The 27,253-nt window shown below is 44.7% G+C and overlaps 1 protein-coding gene across 3 annotated transcripts in view; it reads right to left on the bottom strand.

Annotated features, from left to right (window-relative positions):
• Positions 1 to 27,253, bottom strand: part of LOC147120450 (sodium-driven chloride bicarbonate exchanger-like) — a 424,151-nt gene that overhangs the window by 146,169 nt on the left and 250,729 nt on the right. For all 3 annotated transcript variants that reach the window (XM_085986414.1, XM_085986415.1, XM_085986416.1), the window contains one exon: positions 12,432 to 12,589. In XM_085986414.1, coding sequence (XP_085842540.1) covers positions 12,432 to 12,589 — 158 coding nt within the window. The remainder of the gene's footprint in view (positions 1 to 12,431; positions 12,590 to 27,253) is intronic.

Raw genomic sequence — 27,253 nt, 5'->3', positions numbered from 1 at the left:
TGGTTGTTTCAAACAAAAAAAAAGGTATGATAAATTAACCTTCTACTTACACCAAGTATATCATTTTTGAAAATATCACATATATAATTCAGATCTATCAGTATTGACCCGGGTTTTACACTCAGGAGCGAAGGAACAGTGCTTGCCCTTCACCACGCTGATAGCTGCCCAGGCTTTTTGCGGGCTTGAGAGTGGAGATTTCCTCTAATCTGGCATCTTTTCCAGTGCGGTGCCCTCTACAGGGGATCTGTGGCGTCAGTGAACAGCGCAAGAAACAGCGAGGCTCTTCAGCCAAGTTTGGGTTTCCCCAAACGCTTTGGAGTTTTGCCTCCACAGCGTGTGTAGTTTTGCTTTGACAGGTTCCCCGCCCAGATGTCAGCCTGATTGACAGGCTTGTCTTCCAGTCAGGTGGAGAGCACAGGTTAAATCAGAGGCTGCCAGCCTCATTAAAATATTTAATTTGCTAACTCGCCTCCTGGGAGCGGGATGGCTGTCTGCCCTTTGACCGGCCTCCATTAAACCTGGAAATGGGAGAGTTGGAGGCAGGTTAGGATTGGGTTTGAGACTTTTAAAGTTTTAACATCTCACCCCAACCCACCCATTTTGGGGGATTAAGTTTCAGCTCAAAGGGTCTAAACTAGGAAGTATATACCAGGAAATATAATTTAGATTTAAATGATGTACAGAAAGCAAAATAAATATTGTGAAATACAAATGGGATTAAGGGAGAGAGATAAAGGAGACAGACAAAAAAGGTAAAAAAAAATTACTTAATTTTTAATTTTTTTTAACTCTCCAACACTAATTTTCCGCACAATGTACAATTAATTTTTCAGGGCCAGAGAGGTTGTTCAACAGTAATTACCACGCTGTTAAAAACTCACTTACTCCTGAATGCCTTAACTTTTTCAGTCGTTTTTAGTGCGGAACTAGTGGGCAAGTACAGTAAGTTCACGCCATTGCAGTCATTTCAGTGCTGAATCTATCGGCAAGGAGTGCAACAGCGCACCCTGTGGAGGAGCAGGGTATCTCTGTCAATGACTTCTGGATTTCCACGTTTAACTGCACATGTACAGAAGTTTCTGGCAGATTTCCTCCATTAGAACGGTGAGCACTGATAGCCTCACCTTTATTCTCATTGAAAATTCTGAGCCATTGTGTTTATTATGGCTTGGATTTTGCGGTATCAGGCAATTATTAAAGAGTAAATCGGACAGCAACTTCCGGCGACCGCACATGAGCAGTTAAAGGCCAAAATCAGGAAGATGCTGTCCGAGTTCCCTGCTCCTCCAGAAGCTTTGCTATACCGGTATCTCGCTGAGAGACTCAGCATTCAAATACATGAAAGTGCGTAAAGTTGGGGTACTTATGTAATAGATACCCACTAAATATGTCAGAAAAGATATGGGCTTGTCCATTTAAGTATAAGGAAATTTTTCTTAATTACTGTCAAACAACCTCTCTGGCATTGAAAATTTATTTTATAAGTGCATAGTCTCATTCCTTCAGATTTTAAATATTGTTGGAGATTTTTAAAACTTCAAAAATTGGAATACAATTTTTTTTAAACTTTTTATTTCTGTCTCTTTTATCTCTCTCTCTTAATCCCATCTTTCTTTCCTTGTCTTGATTTTGCTTTCTGTACATGATTTGACATTGAACTATTGTAACTGACATTTCCTGGTTCAGGCTCAGCGTGCCTCAGTAAGGATTCTTCAGTCTGATTGGTTAAGGAGATACACAGTTGCTTGTCCTGCTCACACAGGTCCCAGATCCCCTGCAGAGGGCGGTGCACTGTTTTGGATTTCTAATCACCGCAACATCTAGTGCAAAAGCCTATAGAAAGTCTGTGGGCAAGTGTAAGATTAACGAAGATCTAGAGCCATTCGTTTGCCGGTGACCACAAAATCCATTACACTGTTAGTGTCTCATCCACAGAAACACCTACATAATAGTAATTTTCAAAGATTAACAGATTCCCTTGTGTCTTAATGTTAATGAAATATGAAATACTCTTTAACACTAACATTTGTAACATTTGCATATTGAATTATCATTGGCCCGCAGGCATCTGTAAGGAATACCTATGATATTCACATGTGATCACATGCTGAGTTGTCATTGGCCTGCAGGCATCTGTAAGGGGTCCTGACTCCATCTTGTCCCCACTGTGCTGTATGATTGAGATCACAGACCTGATGCTTCATAAAAGAGTTTAAACTGTAATACTCCGTTGTCCTGCAATTTATTATTTTTGTACAAAGTGTGCAAAACAAGACATGGTGTCAGAACAGGGATTTGAAATGGACATTGTTGGAGCTCCCTTACCTCGAATGAATTGGGAATCTTTGAACTTACCTAGAGAATGGCGCAAGTTCAAGCAACACATGGAGTTGATGTTCTCGGGTCCGTTGAAAAGCAAAGGGGAGGGAGAAAGATGCAGCTACCTACTCCTGTGGATCGGAGAAAAAGGGAGAGACATTTTTAACACATGGTCTCTCACCGCGGATGAAGCAAAGGTACTGAAAAGTTATTTTGACCGTTTTGAATCATATGTGATGCCCAAGACAAATACGATATTCGCTAGGTACAAGTTTCAGGAGAAAGTACAAGGAGCTAGTGAGTCGTTTGAACAGTTCGTGACTGAGTTAAAACTACTGGTAAAAGACTGTGAATATGCAGAAGATAAAGATGAAATGGTCAGAGACCGCATCGTGTTCGGAATACATTCAGCTAAAGTGAGAGAGAAACTTTTGAATGTTGGGTCCGGGCTAATGCTGGACAAAGCTATGGACATAGCTAGATCGCATGAGATAGCCCAAGCACAGTTGAAAACCATAACCGGCGCCACGAGCAGCTCTGAACAGACAGTGCATGCAGTTAATAGACACACACCAAAGAACACTGCCCAGAGAGCGTGTTTCAGAACAGAAAGAACAGAGAGAGTTCTAAAAATGAGCGACACAGACATAAAACACTTCAAAAACTGTGGATATTGTGGAAACAAGATGCACGGAGAAAAGGAGCATTGCCCTGCCAAAGGAAGGCAATGTGCTAAATGTGGTAAACAGAACCACTTTGCTAAAGTTTGTAGGACTGTTTTTGTAAAGCAGTACACACAGTGAGTGACAGCCAAATGCCAGATAGAGAGCCAAATGCAGAGGAACTGTTTATTGATTCTGTGTCACAGAAAAAACAGATTTCAGAGACTGAGCAAGCCTATGCCGATATTGAGATAGGAAAACAGGGCACAGAGCTTAGGTTTAAACTAGACACTGGAGCTCAAGTTAATGTAATTCCTCTGAGTGAGTATCACAGCTTGAAGGATGAGTGTGAGCTACAGCCCACCTCACGCAGACTGACCAGCTATGGGGGTGAGCAGCCCATTGTAAAAGGCACATGCGTGATGAAATGCAAGTACAAAGAAAGCGACATGATGTTGGACTTTTACATTGTTGACACTCGAGCACCTCCAGTGCTAGGCCTAAAGGCATGTTTAGACATGGACCTCGTCAAGCTAGTGCTATCATTGACAGCACCAGTTGAGAAGCAGACAGTCATGGAGGAGTTTGCTGACGTTTTCAAAGGAATCGGACTATTCCCAGGTGAATGCACTATTCACCTTGACCCAGCAGCAACCCCTGTGGTTTGGCCACCGAGAAGGATACCCCTTGCTCTACGTAGTCACCTGAAGGAGGAGCTGCAGAGCATGGAGAATACAGAAATCATCATCCAGGAAACAGAACCGACAGAGTGGGTCAACGCGTTAGTAGTGGTTGAGAAACCACGTACAGGCAAGCTCAGAGTCTGTCTCGACCCCAGAGATTTGAACAAGGCTATCAAACGCCCTCACTACCCTCTACCAACACTAGATGACATCACACCCAAGCTAGTGGTAGCACGTTACTTCAGTGTAATGGATGCACAATCAGGATACTGGACTATCAAGCTCACGGAAGAGTCATCTAAGCTAACAACGTTCAACACACCATTTGGACGCTACCGGTTTCTGCGTTTACCATTTGGTGTTATCTCAGCTCAGGATGAATTCCAGCGGAAGATCGACGAAACCTATGAAGGCCTCGATGGAATAGTTGCAATCGTAGACGACATCTTCATCTATGGCAGGAATAGAGAGGAACATGACAGGAACCTCCGTGCGATGCTACAAAGATCACGGGAGAAAGGTATCCGGCTCAACCCCGAGAAAAGCATAATCGAATCCACCGAGATCAGTTATTTCGGACATCGCCTCTCAACTGATGGCATTAAGCCGGATCCAGAGAAAATCTCCGCCATCAAGAAGATGGAACCGCCGAAGAACCGCGCAGAGCTAGAGACAGTACTAGGCATGGTTAACTACTTAGCCAAGTTTGCCCCGAGCCTCTCCGAAATCAATGCACCCATGCCTCAGTTGCTCAAACAATCCAATGAGTTCCTGTGGGACAAACAACATGACACAGCATTTCAGAAAATGAAAGACCTAGTCACCAGAGAACCAGGACCAATTCTTGCCTACTTCAACCCCAACAAAGAGCTCAGACTACAAGTGGACGTGTCAAAGTACGGACTAGGTGCAGTATTACTGCAAGAAGGAAAGCCCATTGGCTATGCTTCCAGATCTCTCACAGACAGTGAAATCAACTATGCTCAAATCGAGAAAGAGCTATATGCAATTCTGTTTGGATGTAAGCGTTTCCACCAGTACGTCTATGGCCGACAAGTCATTGTGGAATCCGACCACAAGCCCCTCGAGTCAATCATGAGGAAACCACTAGCCGCAACCCCACCAAGGCTACAGAGAATGATCCTTCAGCTACAGAAGTACGACTTCACAATCATTCACCATCCAGGCAAGGACATTCCTGTCACAGAGACGCTCTCCAGAAAGTCTCTTAGCTACCAGGACAGCAGCCTCAGTGAAGGCATGGATGTGCAGGTGCACATGGTGTACAACAGCTTACCTGTGAGTGACTAAAAACTGAAGGAGATCCGAGCAGCAACAGAGAAAGATGCACAACTCACACTGCTGAGCAAAGTCATACATGAAGGATGGCCTGAGGAAAGGAGGAAATGCCCTCAGAGCATATCTGAATTCTGGAACCACAGAGACGAACTGTCACAAATCAACGGAATCGTCTTCAAAGGGGAGAAAATCATCATTCCTACCAGTCTCAGAGAAGAGATGTTGACAAAAATTCTTGCTGGACATATGGGCATGGAAAAATGCAAACAAAGAGCACGTGACATTATGTTTTGGCCCGGAATGTGCAAACACATTGAGGACATTGTCGGAAAATGTTCCATTTGTCTAGAACGCCGCCCATCAAATGTCAAAGAGCCCATGATACCTCACCGTATCCCAGACAGGCTCTGGCAGGTCGTCAGCTGCAAGCAAGTGCATGCAAAACATGTACAGAGACAGCAACACCAAAAGAGATACTATGACAGGTCAGCTAGACTACTGCCACTGCTGCACAATGGATAATCCGTCAGAATCCAGGAGCATGACTACTGGAAGCCAGCAGTCATCATCCAGCCAGCTGACACTGAGCGATCGTATCACGTCCGCACCCCAGAAGGACAGGTATACCGCTGCAATCGCAGGCACCTCCTGAACACCAAGGAACAACACCGTCATTCCGAAGAGAGGATCAGTTCAACAGAGTGTGATGAACAGAGCAATACACAAAACACATCATACTTACCTGAACCTAAACCTGAACCTGATTTGTTGACCGATTCAGGAGCATGCTCAGTTCCATACCACACAAGGTCGGGACGAGAGGTCAAGCCTAGAATTATCCTTGACTTGTAAACTGTCAAAGGGTGTAGGCGGATCGCTGCCCTAAAAAAAACTGTACATTGTTATTGAAACGTTGAGATGTTTTCAGTGCTAGTTAAATGCTGAGTTTACTTATATGTTTATGCTACCAAGAACATTATGTAGAAGAAAGGTTTAAAAGTAATGCATAACATTTTTCTTTTAAAAGGGGATGTAACATTTGCATATTGAATTATCATTGGCCCGCAGGCATCTGTAAGGAATACCTATGATATTCACATGTGATCACATGCTGAGTTGTCATTGGCCTGCAGGCATCTGTAAGGGGTCCTGACTCCATCTTGTCCCCACTGTGCTGTATGATTGAGATCACAGACCTGATGCTTCATAAAAGAGTTTAAACTGTAATACTCCGTTGTCCTGCAATTTATTATTTTTGTACAAAGTGTGCAAAACAAGACAACATTTATTTGATCAGCAACATGATTTACATAAATGCAAGGTACAACTGCACTTTTGTCAGTTTCCTTAAATCATACTGCTTTTGTCACAGCTTTAAATAAGAGGAAGAAACTTAATGCTGTATCCAATAAAAAAATTAAAATAATAAACATTAACAAAGTACTGCTTCTCCCTGACCAAAGCCCATTTTCTCATAATTAAACCAATTAGATATTGGCCTAGAAATTCAGTTGCGTTTGCGCCCAATTAGGGGCGAAAGAGTGGGTTGCGCCGGAAGTTGCGTCGCGCCCGAAATTAGGTGGGCCCTAACATCGGCGTTAGCCGGTAGCGCTGCGCCGGCACCGATGATGTCATCGGTGTGCGCAGTGCCCCGGTACCGCCCGAAACCACGCCGATCCCCATCTTCAGTAGAGGCCGCCTCTTCCGTGGCGGGCGCTAACAACATCGGGAGACCGGGTCCTTACTGCAGCCTTAGCGGCGCAAGTTAAGGTGGAGGTGCGGGGCGGCCGCTTTTTCGGCGGCCGCCTGCCCGCACCTCCTTCCCCGGCCTCCTCCACCCACCCCCCGCGGCATTGCCGGCTGGTTTCCGTGGAGCCCGGCACTTCTCCGTTGTGCCGGGCTCTTTTGCCGGCACTTGCAATCGGGGCTCCGGCCGTTGCAGGCACCTCCCCCTTAAGAGAAGGGGGAGGCCTGCAGTTCAGCAGCCTGCCGCACCGCATCGGGTGGCGCAGCGGGACCGGGAGCGCTGAAATTCACTTTCAGCGCCCCAAGCGGGGCGGACACACCCTGTACCAGCGCCCGGTTCCACTTTGGGGCGCTGAAAGTGAATATGGGGCGGGCACAACTGGCTCTGCGGCGGGCGCAAAATTTTCGACGCAAACGTGCTGGCGGGGCTATACCCAATTTCTAGGCCATTGTTCGTTAAGGTATAATAATTTTGTGAGTTAGCATTAATAATGCAGATATTCATTTTTCCCATGCTCAATTTACTTTCGGGAGTAAATAATTCTAACACTTTAAGATGCTGATTTAGCGTTTATGTGTTATTTACTTGTTAGGCAACAAATAGGGACTGTGAACATTTACTCAAGATTTACTGGATTCTCAAATGGCATTAACTGTGCACAGCTGGTCTGAAAGCAGTGGAGGCAGAGTTTGAGGTAACTGCAGAATAGAAAATTATTCACAGAACTAGTCAAAAAGAAGTCTTTCAATGAGCAGAGTGGCATTGGGTCTTTCTTAACCAGAAACTTTGAAGGAGAAGGTTGAGGAGCAGCATCACGAGAGATGGACATTTAGGATTTACGATTACCCAGTGCTGTGTGAATATCATTGACGTGCCCCTTACCGGGATCTCAGGGAGGAACAATCCGTACAGGGGATGTGCCTCAACATGAGTGCAATCTTTAACCTGTGTTAGCTGCTGCAAACAGACCTGCATCCACGGAATAAATTCTGGATGGCACTTTCAGTGAAAGTGACGACTGCTCTAAACTTCCATGTCACTGGGTTATTCCAGGCACCAGCAGGATGCATGAATTAGATCAGCCTGTACCCAGATCATTGCCACAACACTGAAGTAACAGATGCCCTCTTCTACCATACATTTGTATACATCAAGTTGAACACCAACACATACAGCACCGGGGGAGAGGCAGACTCACATTTTCCAGTTCTGTGGAAAAGTCCAATGCTTCACTGATTGTACTCAGGTCACCATTTTTGTACCTGGCAGTGCCCTCCCTTTTATCGAGAAAGGGTTATTACTGTCTTAGTGCACAGATGGTACATGACCACCAGCAAAAAAATACACAACTTAATCCTATTTTCTAGATGTACTCATGACGCACACTTCAACAAGGAAATTGATGATTTCCCAACTGCTTGAGGGGAAAGACAAAATGCAATATAGGCCCCTGGGAGGCAAGGGTTATTTGCTCCAAATGTGGATGATGACACCTCTGTGAAACTCCTAACCACCACAACAAAGAGTCTATCATGATGCACATTCATGAGGCAGAAATATAATACAGTGGGCTATTTAAAATAACATTTCCTCCATTTAGGCCCTGTAGTGGTGCCTTGTAGAACAAATTGTATGAGTTAGTAGAACAATTGTAGTATGTTTTCTGCTCCACAATACTGCTATTGAAAAGGCATATGCTTGCTGCCAAAGAGGACCAGCAACAGCCAACTACAGGAAAAGTATGATGTGGAACATGAACCTCTTACAACACAGCAGCGCGTGCCTGGAGTATAATGAGCACTCATCAACCCTTAAGGCTGCAAACAGGACAGAATACAGACAGCAGATATGTTTAAACAAAGGCATTATTTTCAGCTCCGCCCCACCCCATACCAAAAACTCCACTTCCTCACCACTGACTCCGTCTCCCTCACATTGGCTGAACCAGACTGCACAAAACCTTGTCAACCAGTTTGACCCACACCTAAGCTTCAAACCCCACACCCTTTCCATCATCAAAACCACTTATTTCCACCTCTGCAGCATTGCCCACCTCTATCCCTCTCTCAGCCTCATTACTGCTAAAACCCCTATCCATGCTCTTGTCATTTCTAGTTTGGATTTCACCAATGTTCTCCTTACTGGCCTTCCAACACATTAAGCTTAAAATCTCATCCAGTTCTTCAAATCCCACTTCATCGCTGAAAACTGTTCAGGCTGTATTTCCCTTCCTTCAGCCTTCAGTCTTCCAACTCTGGCCTTTTGTCCATGTCAGCCTCCCTCCACTTCACAATTGCTATGGGTGATTTTAGCTGCCTTATCCCTACTCTCCACATCTCTCTACTTTACCTTCCCAATCCTTACTCCAACACAACAGTAGTCCTCTGCCTACCTAGTGTCCTGTTGCTGACCCAAGCTTGAATCCCCCTGAATAAGCCCATGGCAACTCTGTGCCTCTCAACATTCTTTGAAAGGCCATTCCAGGCATTCATCATTGCCACCTTACCAGCGCTAACACCAACTGCCCCAACCTCCTCTCTTACCAATCTTCCTGCCAAGCATGCCCACTGGAGGTTTAACCTCATCAACCTCCTTCCTGTCCAGCTCACCTACCCACCAGTGCCTCTTCAGACTCTGCCAACAGATCAATGATCACTGCCCCTTTGCACAGTTCCCTCCGATATTTCTGTTCACTCGCAAACAAGGCCCTTGCCATCCATGACTTTATATTGAATAGCTGTACTGACATCCTGGCTTTGACTAAACCTTGGCGGTGGTGACAACTCCCCCCTTATTGATGCCTCCCCATCTGGCTATACGTTCCACCTCCTGCCCTGCCAAAATAACCAAAATGGTGGCATGACCCTTATCACCAAGTCACATCTTGGTCTCTCCCATACACCTCTGGAAACTTCTTCTTCTTCAGCCATTTTGCCCTGTTCCATCTCTCCCTACTTTCCTTTGAAATCATTATTGTCTATCGCCAGTAAGCCCCTTCCCGAGTTTCACTGAAATATCCTACTTCCTTTCCTCCACAGCCTCTGCAGTGAGTGATTCCTCATCCTCAGTGATTTCAATCTCCATCTCAGCTCCCTTTATTCTCTTCCATTTGAATTCACTCCCCCCTTGTATTCCCTAAACCTCTCCCTCCCTATAAACTCAGAGAGAAAACAGGGAACTATAGGTCAGTTAGTCTGACATCAGTAGTAGAGAAATTGCTAGAATCTATTACTAGGGATGTGGTAACAGCACTTAGAAAATCATAATACGATTAGGCAGAGTCAATACAGTTTCATGAAAGGGAAATCATATTTTACAAATCTATTAGACTTTTTTGAGGGTGTAACTAGCAGGGTAGATAAGGGGGAACCAGTAGATGTAGTATATTTGGATTTTCAAAAGGCATTTGATAAGGTGCCATACAAGAGGTTGTATAGAAAAGCAGAATATTTTTTAAAAGGCGAGAGACTAGTAAATGTTGGTATGCAAAGGGACCTGTATGTCCTTGTACATAAATCACAGAATGTTAACATGTAGGTACAGTAAGCAATTAGGAAGGCAAATGGTATGTTAGCCTTTGCTGCAAAGGGGTTGGAGTATAAGAGTAAGGAAGTCTTGCTGCAATTATATAGGGCTTCGGTGAGACCACACCTGGAGCACTGGATAGTGTTTTGGTCTCCTTACCTAAGGAAGCATATACGTGCCTTAGAGGGGGTGCAACAAAGGTTCACTAGATTGATTTCTGGGATGAAAGGGTTGTCCTATGAGCAGAGATTGAGTAGACTAGGCCTATACTCTCTGGAGTTTGGAAGAATGAGAGGTAATCCCGCTGAAATGTATAAAATTCTTAGAGGGCTTGACAGGGTAGATGCTGAAAGGCTGTTGCCCCTGGCTGGAGAGTCTAGAACTAGGGGGCATAGTCTCAGGATAAGGGTTCTTCCATTTAGGACTGAGATGAGGAAAAATGTCTTCACTCAGAGGGAGAGGGTTGTGAATCTTTGGAATTCTCTACCCCAGAGGGCTGCGGATACTTTGTCGTTGAGTATATACAAGACTGAGAGCGATAGATTTTTGGACACTAAGAGAATCAAGGAATATGGGGATAGGGCGGGAAAGTGGAATTGAGGTAGAAGATCAGCCATGATCTTACTGAATGGCAGCGCAGATTCGAGGGGCCATATGGCCTACTCTTGCTCCTATTTCTTATTAACCGTATTCATGACAACCCAGTCCACTCCTATGGCCTCTCTAATTGTTTGGTCTAGATCACTGACCAGACCATCTCTGACCGCTTCTTTGTATCCCTCACTATCCATATCCCCTACCCTCTTCCAACCCCACTTCCTTCTGTATCTGCCCCTGGAAAAAACTCTCCCCTCAAGTTGCTTACAACTCCACTTTCAAATTCCCAACTGCCTAAACTTTGTCCCTCCATTTGCCATGATACCTCTGCAGCAGTTGATTTGCTCAACCAATCCCTCACATCCATCTTTTATTCCCTTGTCCATAGCAAAACATTCACTGTCTCCCATCTCAGATGTTCCCCCAGTACAGGCCCATCTTCATTCACTCAAGTCCTAGGAGTACAAACTTGAGCAAATCATGCACACAATGCCATTCCAATTATAATTTTGGACAAATTAAGGTTTTATATACCATTAGCTTTAACTTTCTGTGCCTACCAAAGTCAAAACCTACATGCTGGGATTGTGGCCTGGAACTCTGGAGGAACCCAAAGGTAGTTTTAAAAAATTTAAATGTGGCCCTCTTTCAGGCAGAGTTACAGCTGTACTTGTATCTCCTTTCTTGTCAAGAACCAAGACCCTCCCCTGTGCCTGACTGCTTGCATCCAAATTTCCAGCCTCTGCAACATGGCAGGTACCCTACCTGCAGTCCTAGTGCTATGGGCATCCACAATTGCAATATTAATTATTGGACTTCCCCCATATCCCATGAACATTGGTGGGGTCAGTAGCAGAGATCCCAGGTGGGCTCATCTCAATACGTCTGCCGTAATGCACTCCGCACCACCCCCCCCCCCCCCCACCCACCTCCCTTGCAGATTTTCAAGGCTAAGGTCTTATTTTCTCAAGTCCATAAATAGCATTGTAAGCAAAAGTTCCTCTGGCAATATGAATATTTCTTAATTAACTCCAAGAATGTTTTTCTCTCACAAGAGAACTTTCTTTTCTGTCTCATTACAACCAAATACAACAGGAAAATGAGACAGTGTAGAAATTTGGCAGGATTTTAAAACTACAACTTACATACCTCACTGTGGACTAGCACCCAGGTATTATGAAGACCTTCCATGTATTCATGAAAATTCTCAATTGGTTCAATTCAAACCAATCAGGTTCAAATGTCTTTCCCTAATGCAAAACAAAAGGCACTGCACAGGTGTGGGAAGGGTGGAGAGCAGGTAATCCTTATCCCCGATAATCCCCGATAGCTCAGTTGGGGTAAAGGGGAGAATGCTTCAAAATTTCTTGTTAGTCTAGGAAGATAGCCTTATATTTTTGGACTTGGTGATCAGCTCTGGAAATACCCCAAAATGTTAGGATTTCCAAGGCTGGAATCTGAAAGAGAACATATCCTTGCACAAATCCTTATCCCTGTCAGTTGAATTGCCTTTGTATCTAATTGCTGTTCCAGTACATATATCAATAATTGTTGGTTACCAGAGAGTTACATGCACTGTGCATCTAGGAGACTAACCGTGTTGGAATAGGAACTTCAGCAACCCCTGAGAGAACAGCAGCAGGAGACAAACGGACAAATGCAACTATTGATCGATCCAGAAATTCAAGTTCACCAACTAAAATATTTGAAGCCTCTGCACCTGGAGGAATCTTTTTCATAAAGTGCATATCCACCTGAAAGAAGAACACAGTGTAAAAAATGGGCATTATACAACTTGTGCATTGATAAAATATATATGAATAATTGATTATTTTATCCTCTACATGCCATTCCAGTTAAAATTTTAGACAAATTAAGGGTTTATATACCATTAGCTTTTGTGTCTACTGAAGTCAAAGCCTGTGTGCAGGTTCCATCCAGGGATTTGAACAATATTTTCTGCACAGAAATAATTAATAATGATCTTCAAAGTAATTTCTATATTGAATCAATTACAATCAGCATGCCTTGCTGCTAAATACAGGTCACTGGTGGAGCGGGTGGCTCATGGGATGCATGGTGTGTGAAGCTTGACAAATGGCTTTCTGCTTCCTGAAGCTGAAGGTGATGATGAGGAAGAGAGAGTGGAAGGACCTCTCTTCCCACAGCAAGAGGATGGTGCACTGGGAAGCCAGGATGTGGGTCAGGACAGGCAGCTACCAGAGAAAGAAAGGATCAACTAGTATCCCAGTGCTTTCAATAAATAAAGGTTGACTCACCAAATAAAGTCACTTCACACCTTCATGTCCTACCCCGCCTTCCCCCCCCCCAACCCCCCCCCCCCCCCCCCACACACACACCCCCAACCTCCCCGCAGGCACCCACACCTTCACAATGTTACTTACAATCTAAGACTTCATTTAAGTGGTCATAATTTTGTCCAAGTATAATCAAAATCTTGGTAAGAATTAGTGAACTAACTTGAAAGAGAAATGAATGAGCGAAGCACTCTTCCTATCTTACCTGTTTGTCCCCAAGTACTGCTAAAGTGTGCAGACTGAACAGCACTTTTAAAAAGCTGCACAGATGTTTCTTAGTGGTTCACCTGCTTACACCACCTTACATGGGCTTTACACCAATCCCTGCACCAATGAGTAAACAAACCAGCAGACCCTGGAAACTTGTATGGCAATTGTGTAAATCACATCAAGGAAATTCTAGGTCATAGTGTTTTTCCTCATTCTAATTGGAATTCTTTTAAAAGAATAAATAGATTGATTTTGAAAAGCAACAAAAGCCTCTAATTATTATATGATATTTACTTGTGTTTTGTTAATAGCTAGAAAATGTAAGCATACTAACTGCTGACACGTGTGAGACATAGAGAGACAGAGTGGAGAGAGGAGAGACAGGGACACAAAAAGAGAAGGGCAGACAAGCAGAGAGACAGACAGGTGCAGAGATACACTTCCAGGAACCAATCACAAAATACCAAATGTAACGTTTGCAGAGACCTCTTAGAAAGTTATAAACAAGTGCTGCCAGGCCTGGGATTTCCCCACCCCCAGCCAGTGCTGTCGGTCCCATGCCCTTGACCTTTCCTCACTGCCGACAAACACCTAAAAATCCACCAGTGAATCAACCCCTACATACACACCCAATTCTGCAAACCACAGGTTCCCCTCCACAGTAATACCAGTTCAAATGCCTGCCCACGCACCCACCCCCCACCCCCACCCCCCGCCCCCATGTTGCCAAACACCAGTAGCCCCACTGCAGTGCTGCCAACTCCAGAACCCTAACCCCAGTCCTACCAAAGCCCAGAACCATCCTCCATTGCTAGCAAAAGGCAAGACCTCCACAAATGCTACTAAATCCTACTCCCCCTACCCAGTACTGCTATACACCAGATATTTAAATCCTATATACGTACATACATAACAAATAAAGGCCACTTATTCCACTTAGTTATGGTTTCACAAAATAATGGAAAGAGTCGTGGAGTTCGATTCCCAAAGCCCAAAGTAAAAGTCTCAGCATACTAAATAAATATAGAATTTGACTTACTCAGTCACTATATTAGTGGCCCTGATGTTATCCCCTACAGGGCATAAACACCCCTTTTATTTTAAACAGTATATCCTCCAACTCACTAATAAATGCTACCTAAGGTCTGCTAGGGCAATGCATTTGTGCTTAGTTACTTAGTTGCATTGTTGAAATGAATATTCGCCTCAAACGATAAATTATGTTATTATAAATCACAATTTGCAGAAATAGTCTATGAATCTGTATACTAGAGTTTATCATGAACTTTATGTGATTTAGCCCATCCTCTTCTTACTCACATATTATCAACTCATATATAAATGTCATTTAATTTATATGCTGTTCCACTCTCACAATCTACTGCAATGCGTCAAAAATAGCAACATAAGGTGGCAGTCAAAGCAAAGAGAACAGTAGAATGGCCGTCCTGGCAACTACAATAGTGAAATGCCTGAAAGGTTTACACTGAATTAGCCTAGAAACTACAATAACATGACTATGCTATATTCTCACAAGCACTCTATGGTATAAAATCCCCTCTTAATTAACTGAACCCTTAGCTCCAAATCTTTCCTAATTCTTTTGTAATAAATTCAAACATCTAATTCCTTTGCTAATAACCTTCTTATGTCTAGATTTGCATTTTCTGCCGTTTTATAGAGCCAATTTTTTCAAAGATTTAACCAAAATCAACTTAGACTTCAAGGGGAAAAAATTCTGTTGATTTGCGCCTCCCGTTAGCGCCCTAAGCTAACAGGGCGCAAAGCAACTAGCACCTGGGCGCGGCGCCACTAACGCATCCCGCGAAATTCAGCGGGAGGTTAGTGGCGGCGGTAACCGTTAGCGCCCCACAGTGCTGCACCTCCGGCGATGATGTCATCTCCATGCGCAGCGCTCCGCTCGCGCCCCAGCTGCGATCTTCGGTAGCGCCCCCTGACTTACCGTCAGACGCTATGTCCGACAGGGTCAGGGGGACCTACCTGCGGCCAGGGCGGCGCAAATTAAAGGGGCGGTGCCGGGCGGCCATTTCTGATGCTGGCTGCCTGCCAGCACCTGCCCCCTCTGCCATCCCCGGCCTTCTGTGCAACCTTCCAGTAGCACCCCACCTCCCTCTTGGGGCGCTACCAGTGAATTTCAGGCGCAGAAGTGATTTCTGATCAAATATAAAATAGAATGCTCCCTTACCAACACATGTACACTATTCCATTATTCTTCCTATACAACCACTACTCTATTGTATCCCAATAAACAATGCACAGGTTGAGTTTCTAATCTTCCATATTATTGAAAATAAAGTTAAGGCTGCAATCCAGTTGAAATTATTCATATATTAAAGATTTTTTTATTTCAAAGTTGAGACAAAGAACCTTTGTGTTAATCCTGCAAGGGATTATTAAGAACTTTCATAATGATTTCAGTTCTATATCTTTGTATCTTTTTATCTAAAGCTATATACCTCCATCTCTATATCTATCCATATCTATCTATACATGTGTTTATTTCTATCTACATATATTTATGCATATCTTGCTCATGATAAGTTAGAGGATGTAGTAGTACTGAGGAGGATGGAGTTGGGGTTTGGATGCATTGAGATAAGGAGATGTTGGAATTTTGGAGTACTAGAGAGAGAAGATCTTGCCGTTTGAGAACATTGGATGGGCATTATAAACAGATCCCGATGACACTGTAGTTGCAGGCTGGGGCTAGTAGACGACGTTGTAACTTCACTGTATCCTGTACCACTGTAGCCGCTGACAGACTTGAGCAATGCCACAGGAGATGTATTAGTTGTTAATGAAAGTTTAATGATTTTTTGCAAATTTTTTAATATTTTAATTCTTTATTGGATTATAAATCTCATTACCAGGAGTAAATTCTCAGTTTAGGGAGAACCCAAAATGTCAGCCAAAACAACTTTTAAAAATGATTTTGAACAATATTATTGGGACCCTTTCTGGTTCTTGCTGTTGGTAGCTGTTTGCTTACTGCCAATTCTTGATTCATAGTTTTTGAAGTTTCTTAATGGTAGTTTTCATTCCAATTTGTGACCTGATCATTGGTAGGTTTAATTTGATTTGTTGCTTTTTTATGAATATGAAATTTCACCCAATCAAGTGCAAATATGGCATTGAAATTTGCATACAGGAAAGTGTGACATCTGAGGTGTGGTGGATACTGTTGCATGTCAGATACAAGACAATAACCCCAAATTTTACAATCCTGACAATATTGGGCTGTGCATGTCTGTGATGCGAGTGCACCCGCGCCGATAGAGCAAGATCAGGCCTTTCTAAATTTTGTCATGCAAGGCCTGTCTCTTCGCTCCCTGTAGATGGAAAATGTGTGCAGAGTCAGGCCTGCAAAATAACTGGCTACCAATTACAAAATCTGTCCAGCTAGTTCCATTTAAGGGATGATTCACACCCTTAAAGGGAGACACGTATTTCAGTCCTATGCACTATTTACTCTCTGGAAGAATGGCTACAAGTAATGAGTGACCTTTTCAATAAAAAAGCCGTGGATGCCCTAAATGCAGCAAAGTAGGACAGATTTTAGGGGGACAAAAAGCCACTGTTCTAAAAAGGGATAATGCATGTTTTCCAGCTCCATGGACTAGGGAGTAAATACAGAAGTTTTCAAGCATCCAAAGAAGTGCCTAAGTAAGTGGACTTTCCTGAGAATGCATGCTGCCTCTTTCTGCATGGAAGGTATGGCACACAGGATTTGATGCTCCTCTGCCCCCTCATGGATACAAGATGAGAAGAATATGTTTCCCTTTCCACAGTACTCTTGCATGGGTTATGAGGTACAGGGCAGAATTGTACTGACTCATCACAACACCTTTCATTTAATATTTGTAAGTTATGTTAATAGAGTCATAGGGCTAGATTTTGTTAATGGGGAGCTTTTAGAGGTGGGACTCCACTTGTTGGGTTTTAGTCCCGCCTCCATCGACTTGTGGCCAACCCACGCTATTTTCCCTTGATTGACCTTGTTAAGCCCACCCAGCGGGCTTAGCAGGCCAATTAAGGGAAAGCCAGTTACAGGTGACGTCAGCGAGTGCCGTTTCATCTGTCAAGAGCTTTTGACAGATGAAATGTCATCATTTGACAGCTCTGTGAAGCTGTCAAACACTGACAATCTGCCTTCTAAGTTGTGTCTTTACTCAAGACTCAATTAGAAAGCCTTCCTGACCAGAAAACAGAAAGCTGCAGCTTTTGACAGTTCAGTGGCCATTCTGCTTTCTGTGCCAGTGAGCTGAGGGGCTCCCGAGACCTGAAGGGAGGAAGGCTGCAGGAAGAAGTAAAGATAAGTAAAACTTATTAAAACACATTACACACACCTCACACACTTACCTATGCACAAATGCACCCATTACTCACCTGCACACTGGACATCTCGGCCCCTCTGACCCCCACAGACCGACGGCCCCCCTCGCTGACCCTGGCGAGGTTCGTAGCCGTCGGGAAACCCACACTTCAGGGCTCAAACTAGGGATTAGCCAAAAAACTGCCTGTTAACTTTCCCCAAATTCTGCCATTTTCCCGGCAGTCCCGCCTCCAAACCCGCCTCCCCAGAGCTGGCAAAATCCAGCCCATAGAGTCATAGGGCTCGATTTTCACTGAGCCGTGGTGTGCGGGGGGCTAAAATCACAAAAACTGGTGGGCGGGACCCCCCGCCTGGTTTCCGACTCCGAGCAAGTTTAACTCAGGTGTGTCTGATGGTCCCAACTCCGTCCCGCATCCAACAGGCGGATCTAGTCTTTAAGGCCCTTAATGACCACTAAATGACCTCGATAATCCTATTTTAACAGGCCCTTGCAAATTTAAACATTTTCCCACGTAAAACACGCATGGTGGGAAACACGAATGTGAAACCTGGCGGGAGCACTATTGGATTGCTGACTATCAACTGCAGGTCAACCTTTAAAGAGGAGATTTGATCAGCCATCATTTGCAGGTGGCAGGACTTAGTGGTCTCAGGTCTGGGGCAACTTTTAGAAGGCTTAACCACACCTGTGGAAGTTTGGAGCCTGACACCCATCTCCAGTGTGACCTCCTGGGAAACCCCTCTTGCCACCTTCACTCAGCGCTTCCTCAACGGAGGTATATACCAGAAGCATGGGAGCCATCTATTTACTTCACATCTGGGCATTAGAGGAGTTTGAGCACCAGCAGCGGCACCAAGCAGAACCAGGAACAGCAGCAACACCAGCAACAGCAGCAGCAGCAGGAGCGCCAGGCTGCTGCTCACCCACCTGAGGCTGCACAGGCCAGAAGGGGCCAGCGCCTGGAAGCCCATCGGTGCAGGAGATACCCCCCAAACAAGGTATACAAACACAGGGTCAACTATCTCAACATGTCTGAGCAGCAGTGCCAAAGGCGGCTCCAACTTTCGCGAGAGGTAGTGACTGACATCTGCGCAATGCTGCAACAATACCAGAGGACCAGGTGGACACGCATTACCAGTGGCCATCAAAGTCACCACCGCAATCAACTTTTTTGCCTCACGCTCATTCCAGGGATCAGCAGCAGACATCAGCGGTATCTCCCAGGTGGCCGCACACACTTGCATCACACAGGTAACTGATGCCCTCTTTGCCCTCGCGCACAATCACATCCATTTCTCCAAGGATCGAGCAAGTGTCACGGTGCGAGCGGTTCGATTAGCTAATCTGGCAGGCTTTCCAAGGGTGCAGGGCGTCGTTGACTGCACACATGTGGCCCTTAGGACACCCCATCGCAATCCAGTTATTTTTGTCAACCACAAGGGCTTCCACTCCCTCAACGTTCAGCTGGTGTGTGACCACAAGAAGGAAATTTTGCATGTTTGTGCCATGTACCCTGGCAGTTGCCATGACTCCTTCATACTGTGCCAGTCTAGTGTGCCTCCGCTATTCAGTCCGCCAGACCAACTTAACAGATGGCTACTTGGAGACAAGGGCTATCCCCTGAGGACATGGCTAATGACGCCGTTGAGGAGGCCAGCCAACAAAGCTGAGGAGCGCTACAACTCCAGCCACATTTCCACCAGATCCATTGGTTTGCTGAAGATGCGCTTCAGATGCCTGGATAGATCAGGTGGAGCCCTACACTACTCAGCAGCCAGGGTCTCCAGAATCGTCGTGGTTTGCTGTGCACTTCACAACATGGCACAGCGTCGTGGCTTGCAGATTCCTGAGGACCAAGTGGCTCCTCACATATCCTCCTCAGATGAGGAGGAGGAGGGCGAAAACGAACATCCTGCAGAGGCCCATCAACCAGCGGCAGCATTACGCGAGAACATTGCTGCCCAGGATGCAAGGAACGCACTCATCCTGGCCAGATTTGCTTAGCCTAGTCAAACAAACACCTTTGCCTCGCTGCTTCTTACCAGAGCATTGACAATGGCCAAGAACCAGAGGATTCCTAGCACTCTGACCACCATACGAACAGTTGCAAGTATGCCTAAGCCCTCAATGTGGAAGTCCCAATAGTGAAATTTCAGACGATACAACTGCAACATTTGCCATCAGTAATTTTATGTACATTAACGAAGTGATGGCATTTTTGCTGCAGCTCCCTCACACTGCACAGTCAAGAAGCTTGGTAGTCTGCAGAAGAAGCAAGGCTTGCTGTGGACCTTAAATGCAGCAGTAATGATGATGTCATCGGAGGGGACTTTCATTCATGAAAAACCCATTTGCAAAGGCTTCCCACACGTTGGAAATCAATTGGCCACTTAAGTTAAAATTGCATCAATCTCCAACGTCCATTTAGATTCATGTGGGAAACACGAAATTCGGATAACACGACACCATCCCGCACCTGAGTTAAAATCCCCCCCATAGAGTTATACAGAACAGAAAGAGGCCCTTTGGCCCATCGTGTCCGCGCCGGCCATCAAGCCCTATCTATTCTAATCCCATTTTCCAGCACTTGGTCCTTAGCTTTGTATGCTATGGCATTTCAAGTGCTCATCTAAATGCTTCTTGAATGTTGTGAGGGTTCCTGCCTCTACCAACCTTTCAGGCAGTGAGTTCCAGATTCCAACCACCCTCTTCGTGAAAAAGTTTTTCCTCAAATCTCCTCTAAACCTCCTGCCCCTTACCTTGAAACTATGCCCCCTGGTTATTGACCCCTCTACTAAGGGGAAAAGTTCCTTTCTATCTACCCTATCTATGTCCCTCATAATTTTGTACACCTCAATCAGGTCCCCCCTCAGCCTTCTCTGCTCTAAGGAAAACAATCCCAGCCTGTCCAGTTTCTCTTCATAGCTGAAACGCTATAGCCCAGGTAACATCCTGGTGAATCTCCTATGCACCTTCTCCAATGCAATTACATCTTTCCTATAGTGTGGCGACCAGAACTGCACACAGTATTCCAGCTGTGGCCTAACTAGCGTTTTGTACAGCTCCATCATAACCTCCCTGCTCTTATATTCTATGCCTCGGCTAATGAAGGCAAGTATCCCATATGCCTTCTTAACCACCTTATCTACCTGTCCTGCTGCCTTCAGGGATCTATGTACATGCACAGCAAGGTCCCTCTGATCCTCTGTCCTTCCTAGGGTCCTACCATTCATTGTGTCTTCCCTTGCCTTGTTAGTCCTCCCAAAATGCATCGCCTCACACTTTTCAGGGTTAAATTCCATTTGCCACTGTTCTGCCCATCTGACCAACCCATCTATATCGTCCTATATCGTCCGGTAGCCTGAGGCTTCCCTCCTTGCTATTTACCACTCCACCAATTTTCGTTTCGGTAAGCCCTGGAGTGTACTGGCTATGGACAACTGATCTCGTGCTCATAAGTTTAAATCATATAATGGTAAGTTATGAAATTGAATATATATTAATTGTCGGCTGATACCTTAAATAAAGACCTCAGAAACTGTTGGATTGTTCTCATGTCCTCCAACAAACCCTGGTCCAGCCTACATGCGATTCCTGTCCTCCACTATGTGATTGATTCCTCATGCCCTCTGAACTGGCCTAGCAAGCCACTCAGTTATACAACCAATCACTGGAATGGTTTACAGCAACTAGGGATGGGAAATAAATAGTGTTGCCCTCATCCTGAAAATTATGTTTTTTAAAAGGCAGACAATATTCACACTGCAGGGTCCCATAAACACCAAATGAGAGGAATGATTAGTTAATCTGTTTTTGATGGTATTGACTGAGGGGCAATTGACATTGATCAGGATAACAGGAGAACTACCTGTTCCTCTTCAATTGGCGCTATGGGATATTTTACATCCACCTGAACACAGGGGGCTTGACTTAAGGTCTTATCCAAAAATTCTGCACTAAAGTGCCAGCCTAGATTATGTCCTCAAGTCTTGGAGTGGGGCATGAACCCACAACATTCTGACTCAGAGGTAAGACTGCTGCCACTTAGGTGTCAGCCTTAGTTCAGCGTTAGCACTCTCATATCTTAGTCATAGATTCTGGGTTCAAGCCCCACGCCAGAGACTTAGGCCTGAATTTTTACCTTCGAGGCGGGTTGCATGGGTGTGGGCCGCGTAGCAGGTCGAGAGCCTGAAGATGTGAACAGCGCGTTCTCCACTGCGACAATGGCTTCGGTCTTCCCAATATTTATTGGAGAACATTTCTGCTCATTCAATACTGGATGTCGGACAAGCAGCGTAATAAAACAGAAACAGTGGAGGGGTCGAGAGAGGTGGTAGTGAAGTAGAACTGGGTGTCGTCAGCATACGTGTGGAACCTGACGTTGTATTTTTGGATGATGGCGCCGAGGAGCAGCATGTAGATGAAAAATAGGAGGGGGCCAAGGATAGATCCTTTTAGAATTGTGATAACTAACGTACTGTGTAAGCAGCAGAACTACTGCAAACCGATAGTCTACCCAACAAACAAAATGAATTCTGCATGGCTATAGCGACTTTGTAATTATATGGGTCTACATATCAATCACAAACAATCCATGACAAACTTCATTTCGCATAAAAAGCTGTTTCTGAGGTGGCAAATTTGTCCGTGTATAATACTGGCCCATGTTTGTAAAATCAGGAAACAAATAAGAAAAGGCAGATCTGATGCACCCCTTGGTACTCATCTTAACAATAGCATTAGTAAAGATCTGGGATAAGGGCACTGCCCAACATCTACCTCATGTAATAATGCAAGGCAAAGTGGAACAAAATACATATACAATGAAGGGGGAAAAATGGCCATCTTAAAAGGCATTCCATCTTCACTACTGTTTACAACTGGCCCTCAGTCTCAGTTTGGATTGCAATGAATGATACTTATCTAATCCACTTAGCATTTATAATATACTTTGCCCTAAAACTAGGCCATGTATCAGATGAAACACAGTTAACAATGTCTGGGTTATATCAGGAACAAACATATAAGGGGATTAAAACCAGATAGTTTTGAAGCTGCTTAATTTGGGTTGATTTGAAAGCAGCATTTGCTGATGGGACATTTTATTTCAATCACTATTACTTTGTACATTTGAAATCAAATCTGCTAAAGCTTGGAAACAATATTTAAAAAAAAATTCTGTTCCATAAAAAATGTTTGATATTTGTACTTATGTGACTATTGACCACTGTGCAAAATAGGGCAATTTCCCAGTTCAGTGAAAGCATCATGCACACTCTGGTCAAATATTACACAGATCAGCACAGTTATTTGTTCACTCCTTTGACAATGCATTTCATGATGCATTTATGCACCATCAAACTTAGAGTAAACATATATTTAATGATATATAACAAATTCTCAATGAAGCTCAGATCGGAAAATTAGCCCTATACACTTAAAACTGGGCAAACAATATTGGGGTAGAGTTTCCACTTTGGGCGTAATCGAGAAATTGCACCCAAAATGTGCTTGAAATTGCGCTGGTTAAGTTAGGCTTCAAGTTTCTGCCAGAAAATAATTTGCCTAATCACAAATGTAAAATCTTCCATGAACCAGCGCAATCGGGCAGCGTAATAGTAATCATTTTTTTTCCATTAAAAAGTATTCCTTGATGTATCAAAGAGTGGTAACTGTTAAGTATGTGTATTGTATTGAACAATTAACACAAAGGCTTAAACGTATAACTCAAACAGGTCTTTACTGGTTGGAGGTAGGGACTACACTGAATACAAGATTACTGCACAGTGCTTATATACCGGTGTGTTCACCCCCGGTATTACGTCTACAGCAGCCTGAGAAAGTAGTACATCTCTTAAGGTGGAACAGGCTTAAGCTCTCAAGGTGGAACAGGTTACATACACAACACTCCTCCCTTCTTAGCTTTATAGTCATCCCCCCCATTTAACATAACGTAATAACATATATACATATATAACTTCATGTTTAACGTAACATATCACAGATTCAGTCTCTGCGGAAAACAGTTCACAGATTCAATCTCTGTGGTGTAGTCGGTTCACGTTACTCATTCAATAGTCCTTTCATGGATTTAACAGCTTGAACTTCCGAACTGATTTGGCTCCGTTCGGAGGGACCACGTGTGTGATCTGGTAGAGGTGATAATGGTTCAGATGGGTCATCTTCTGTTTTTACTTTTCCTTTTCTGCTTCTTGGAGACTCTCTGGGCTCCATTGTCAGCTGCCACAGCTGCCAGCTGCATGCGCAGTTCCTCCTTCCCTTCCTCCTGTTTCCGTCGTAGAGCCAGCTTCTCCCGATGCTCCGTAGACTTTTGGTGCTCCTCCATGATTTCTGCACTTTGGGAGTCGAAGTTACAAGCTGGGCAGGACAGGACATCATAATATTCGGTGTCGTCCTGAGCTAGACCAGTGAGAGGGTCGTCTATTCCCTCCATACCCAGCTGGACGTTAGCCAGCTCTTGTTCCAAATCCAGACATCTTTCCTGAAGAGACTTCTTCATGTGTACCTCTGCATCCAGCTTTTTCTGGGCTTTCAGCAAGTCGTTTACTAGTGACCTCATTTGTGATTTTAATACTTCAACTTCCTTTGGAGATTGATTGATCGGACTATGCAATCCCTCTACCGGAGCAGCTGTTTCAGCGGTCTGTTGTTCTACATTGACGTGAGTCAGCGTACTTTTGGCATCCAATGGCTGCTCTGTTGCAGTCGTTTCAGTCTGTGTCGTCACATCAGCCATCTCAATGACTTTTGAGAGCTCCGAACCCTTTTCCTTTGAAGATCGCAGCTCGTGTTCAAGTTTTTCCCATTTCAGAGTCTTGTCCCTCAGCATATGAAGGAGTTGGCTGACCGTTAACTCTTCTGACACCAGATTATGGCACGCACCTTCAGAACCTGAATCAGCTTTGATTCGTTCGGCCTCCTCGCGCAGATGGCTGGTGTGCTCCTGCTCCATTTTCTCCATCAGTTGCTTCTGTTGACTTTCCAGATTCTCCCACTCTGTAACAAAGAACTTTTTTATTTCATTCATCTCTTGCTCAAAACGGCGAATCATTTGTTCTAATTGCTGTTGTAGTTTGAAATGGAGTTGAGTTCGAGCCCAGTGTCCCTCAAAAATGTGCATATCAGTAGACTTGACAGACTCAGAATTCTCTGTTAAACTATGTTGTTGTTGCTCAGTGGAATTCTGTGCTGAAACTTTGTCTTTTGCACATGGGTTGGTCTTACCATCATCAGTTCTAGAGTCTGGGCTGATTATCTGCACCGAGTTCTCACTCTTTATGGCTTTTAGCGAATGCCAGTCCATATTTATGTTTCTAAACCACTCCCGGCCTAGTAGTGGTGGACCTCCCTCCGGTAGCACATATAAGTCCATTATTTGACTTCCTTCGCCCTTGTTGGCCACTGCAACCTTTATTGTCCCGATGGGGTACACTCTCTGCCCCGTGTAGGTTGTCAATATAATCTCCGTATCCTGTAGGGGAATATGTTGGAATAACCTTCTGTAATCTTTCTTATTCATGACCGACAATGCCGATCCAGTGTCCAATTCCATTTTTACTTGGACTCCTTCTATCTGAAGAGTAACCCAAATTGTCTGGAGGTCTGCACCCTTACCAACGTTGAGTACCCTTAAGCTAGCCAGTTCAATACTGCTTGCGTCTGAATCGGACTCCTGTTCGGCCACCTTGTGTACCTTTGCGTATTTCCCTTGCGGTGACTTCTTGTTGCTGGTCTTCTTCGCTGACCTGCATACTCTAGCTATATGTCCAAGCCTACCACAAGTTCTACATTCTTGGTTTTTAAACCAACACTGGTTCTGATCATGCGTTGTCTTTCCACAACGATAACATTTGCCAGAACTCACACCCAATTTGTGTGCACTGAGCTCCGGTGACCGTAGCTGCATTACTGCCGTGCCTCTCGCTGCGGCTTCGTGTGCTGCTACCATAGTGACCGCCTTCTCAAGCGTCAGCTCATTCTCCTCGAGCAGTCGCTTTTGTGTATCCTGTTTAAATAAACCACACACAAATTTGTCTCGAAGTGCCTCTGTCAGTCCCGTTCCAAACTGGCAATATTTCGCTAATTTACGCAATTCCAGCAAATATTCAGCATTGCTTTCATGCTGTAGCTGCCTTCTGTCGTAAAATTTAAATCGTTCCGCTAGCATTAGATGATCTTTCAGGACAGTAACAATCTCATCGAACGTCTTATCCGCCGGTTCATCTGGTGATAACAGGTGTTTCAATTGCCCGTATGTCTTCGCACCCATTAAATTTAATAATGTTAGAGCTTTATCTTGGTCACGAATTTTATTGGCCTTACAATAATTTTTTACTCTTTCAACATATATGGCCCAATCTTCGAGGTCACTATCAAAGGTGCTAATATTCCCATGTTTAGGCATTGTAGATTTGCAATTTCTCAGATTTTATTTTCTTTACTTGTTATCAAAGATGGCGGCTTCCCGCTCTTGCCGTCGTCCTCCGCCCACAAAATGGCGGTTTTCCCGCGCTTGGCGGTCTTCACCCGTCCCCCGACGCCGTCTCCCTTCAGCCCCGAGTGCGGCCCTTATCTCCGCCGCGATCGATGGCCAGCGCTTTTCACCGCGGCTCTCGCGCCTTCAGTGTCTGCCGACGCTGCGCCTTTCAGCCCGAGTGCAGCCCTTATCAGGGATTTCGATCGATCGCCCTTCTACCTCCGACTTCCCCCAGCCCTGTCTTTGCAGCCAACGCTGCTTGGCTTACCCACCACCGAGGTTGAAAAAGCTGCAGGATGTCTTCTGTCCTCCCGTTTTCAGTCGCTGATGGAGGCTTCAGGGTCCTAATGCCTGTCGCTTCCAGTGGGGTGGTGAGATTTGAAACCTCTCTTCAACGTCCTGTCTGTGGACGAAGCCGCCATGGAATAACTGCCGCAGGGTAAGAACCTGACTCGTCGCCAGTGTTAAGTATGTGTATTGTATTGAACAATTAACACAAAGACTTAAACGTATAACTCAAACAGGTCTTTACTGGTTGGAGGTAGGGACTACACTGAATACAAGATTACTGCACAGTGCTTATATACCGGTGTGTTCACCCCCGGTATTACGTCTACAGCAGCCTGAGAAAGTAGTACATCTCTTAAGGTGGAACAGGCTTAAGCTCTCAAGGTGGAACAGGTTACATACACAACAGTAACCTGGTGCAGTTTTATTACTACAGTTGAAAATGGGTTTATCAGCAAATATAAGCATTTTTAATAAGGGTGTCCAGTCCTCCATCAGTGAGTAAACTGATTTAAAATCACTGAAAATGACTTTAAAAAAACTACTGAAACATATAGGCCTAGGAATTCAGTGGCCTGCGCCACCAGTTTGCGCCCAAAGAGGGCACTCAGTGGCTTTTGCGCCACTGGCCACACCTACCGCGATATTTAGCGGGGCGCTAATGGTGGCGTTAGCCTGTAGCGCTGCGCCGCCACCGATGACGTCATCGGTGTGCGCAGCACCCCGCTATCGCCCCGATGGCCATATTTG

This window comes from Somniosus microcephalus, chromosome 4, assembly GCF_052327205.1.
Source record: "Somniosus microcephalus isolate GS21.2 chromosome 4, FLI_Smic_1.0, whole genome shotgun sequence".
Lineage (NCBI taxonomy): Eukaryota > Metazoa > Chordata > Chondrichthyes > Squaliformes > Somniosidae > Somniosus > Somniosus microcephalus.
The sequence above is the reverse complement of the archived record's forward strand: the minus strand, read 5'-3'. Positions and strand labels throughout refer to the sequence as shown.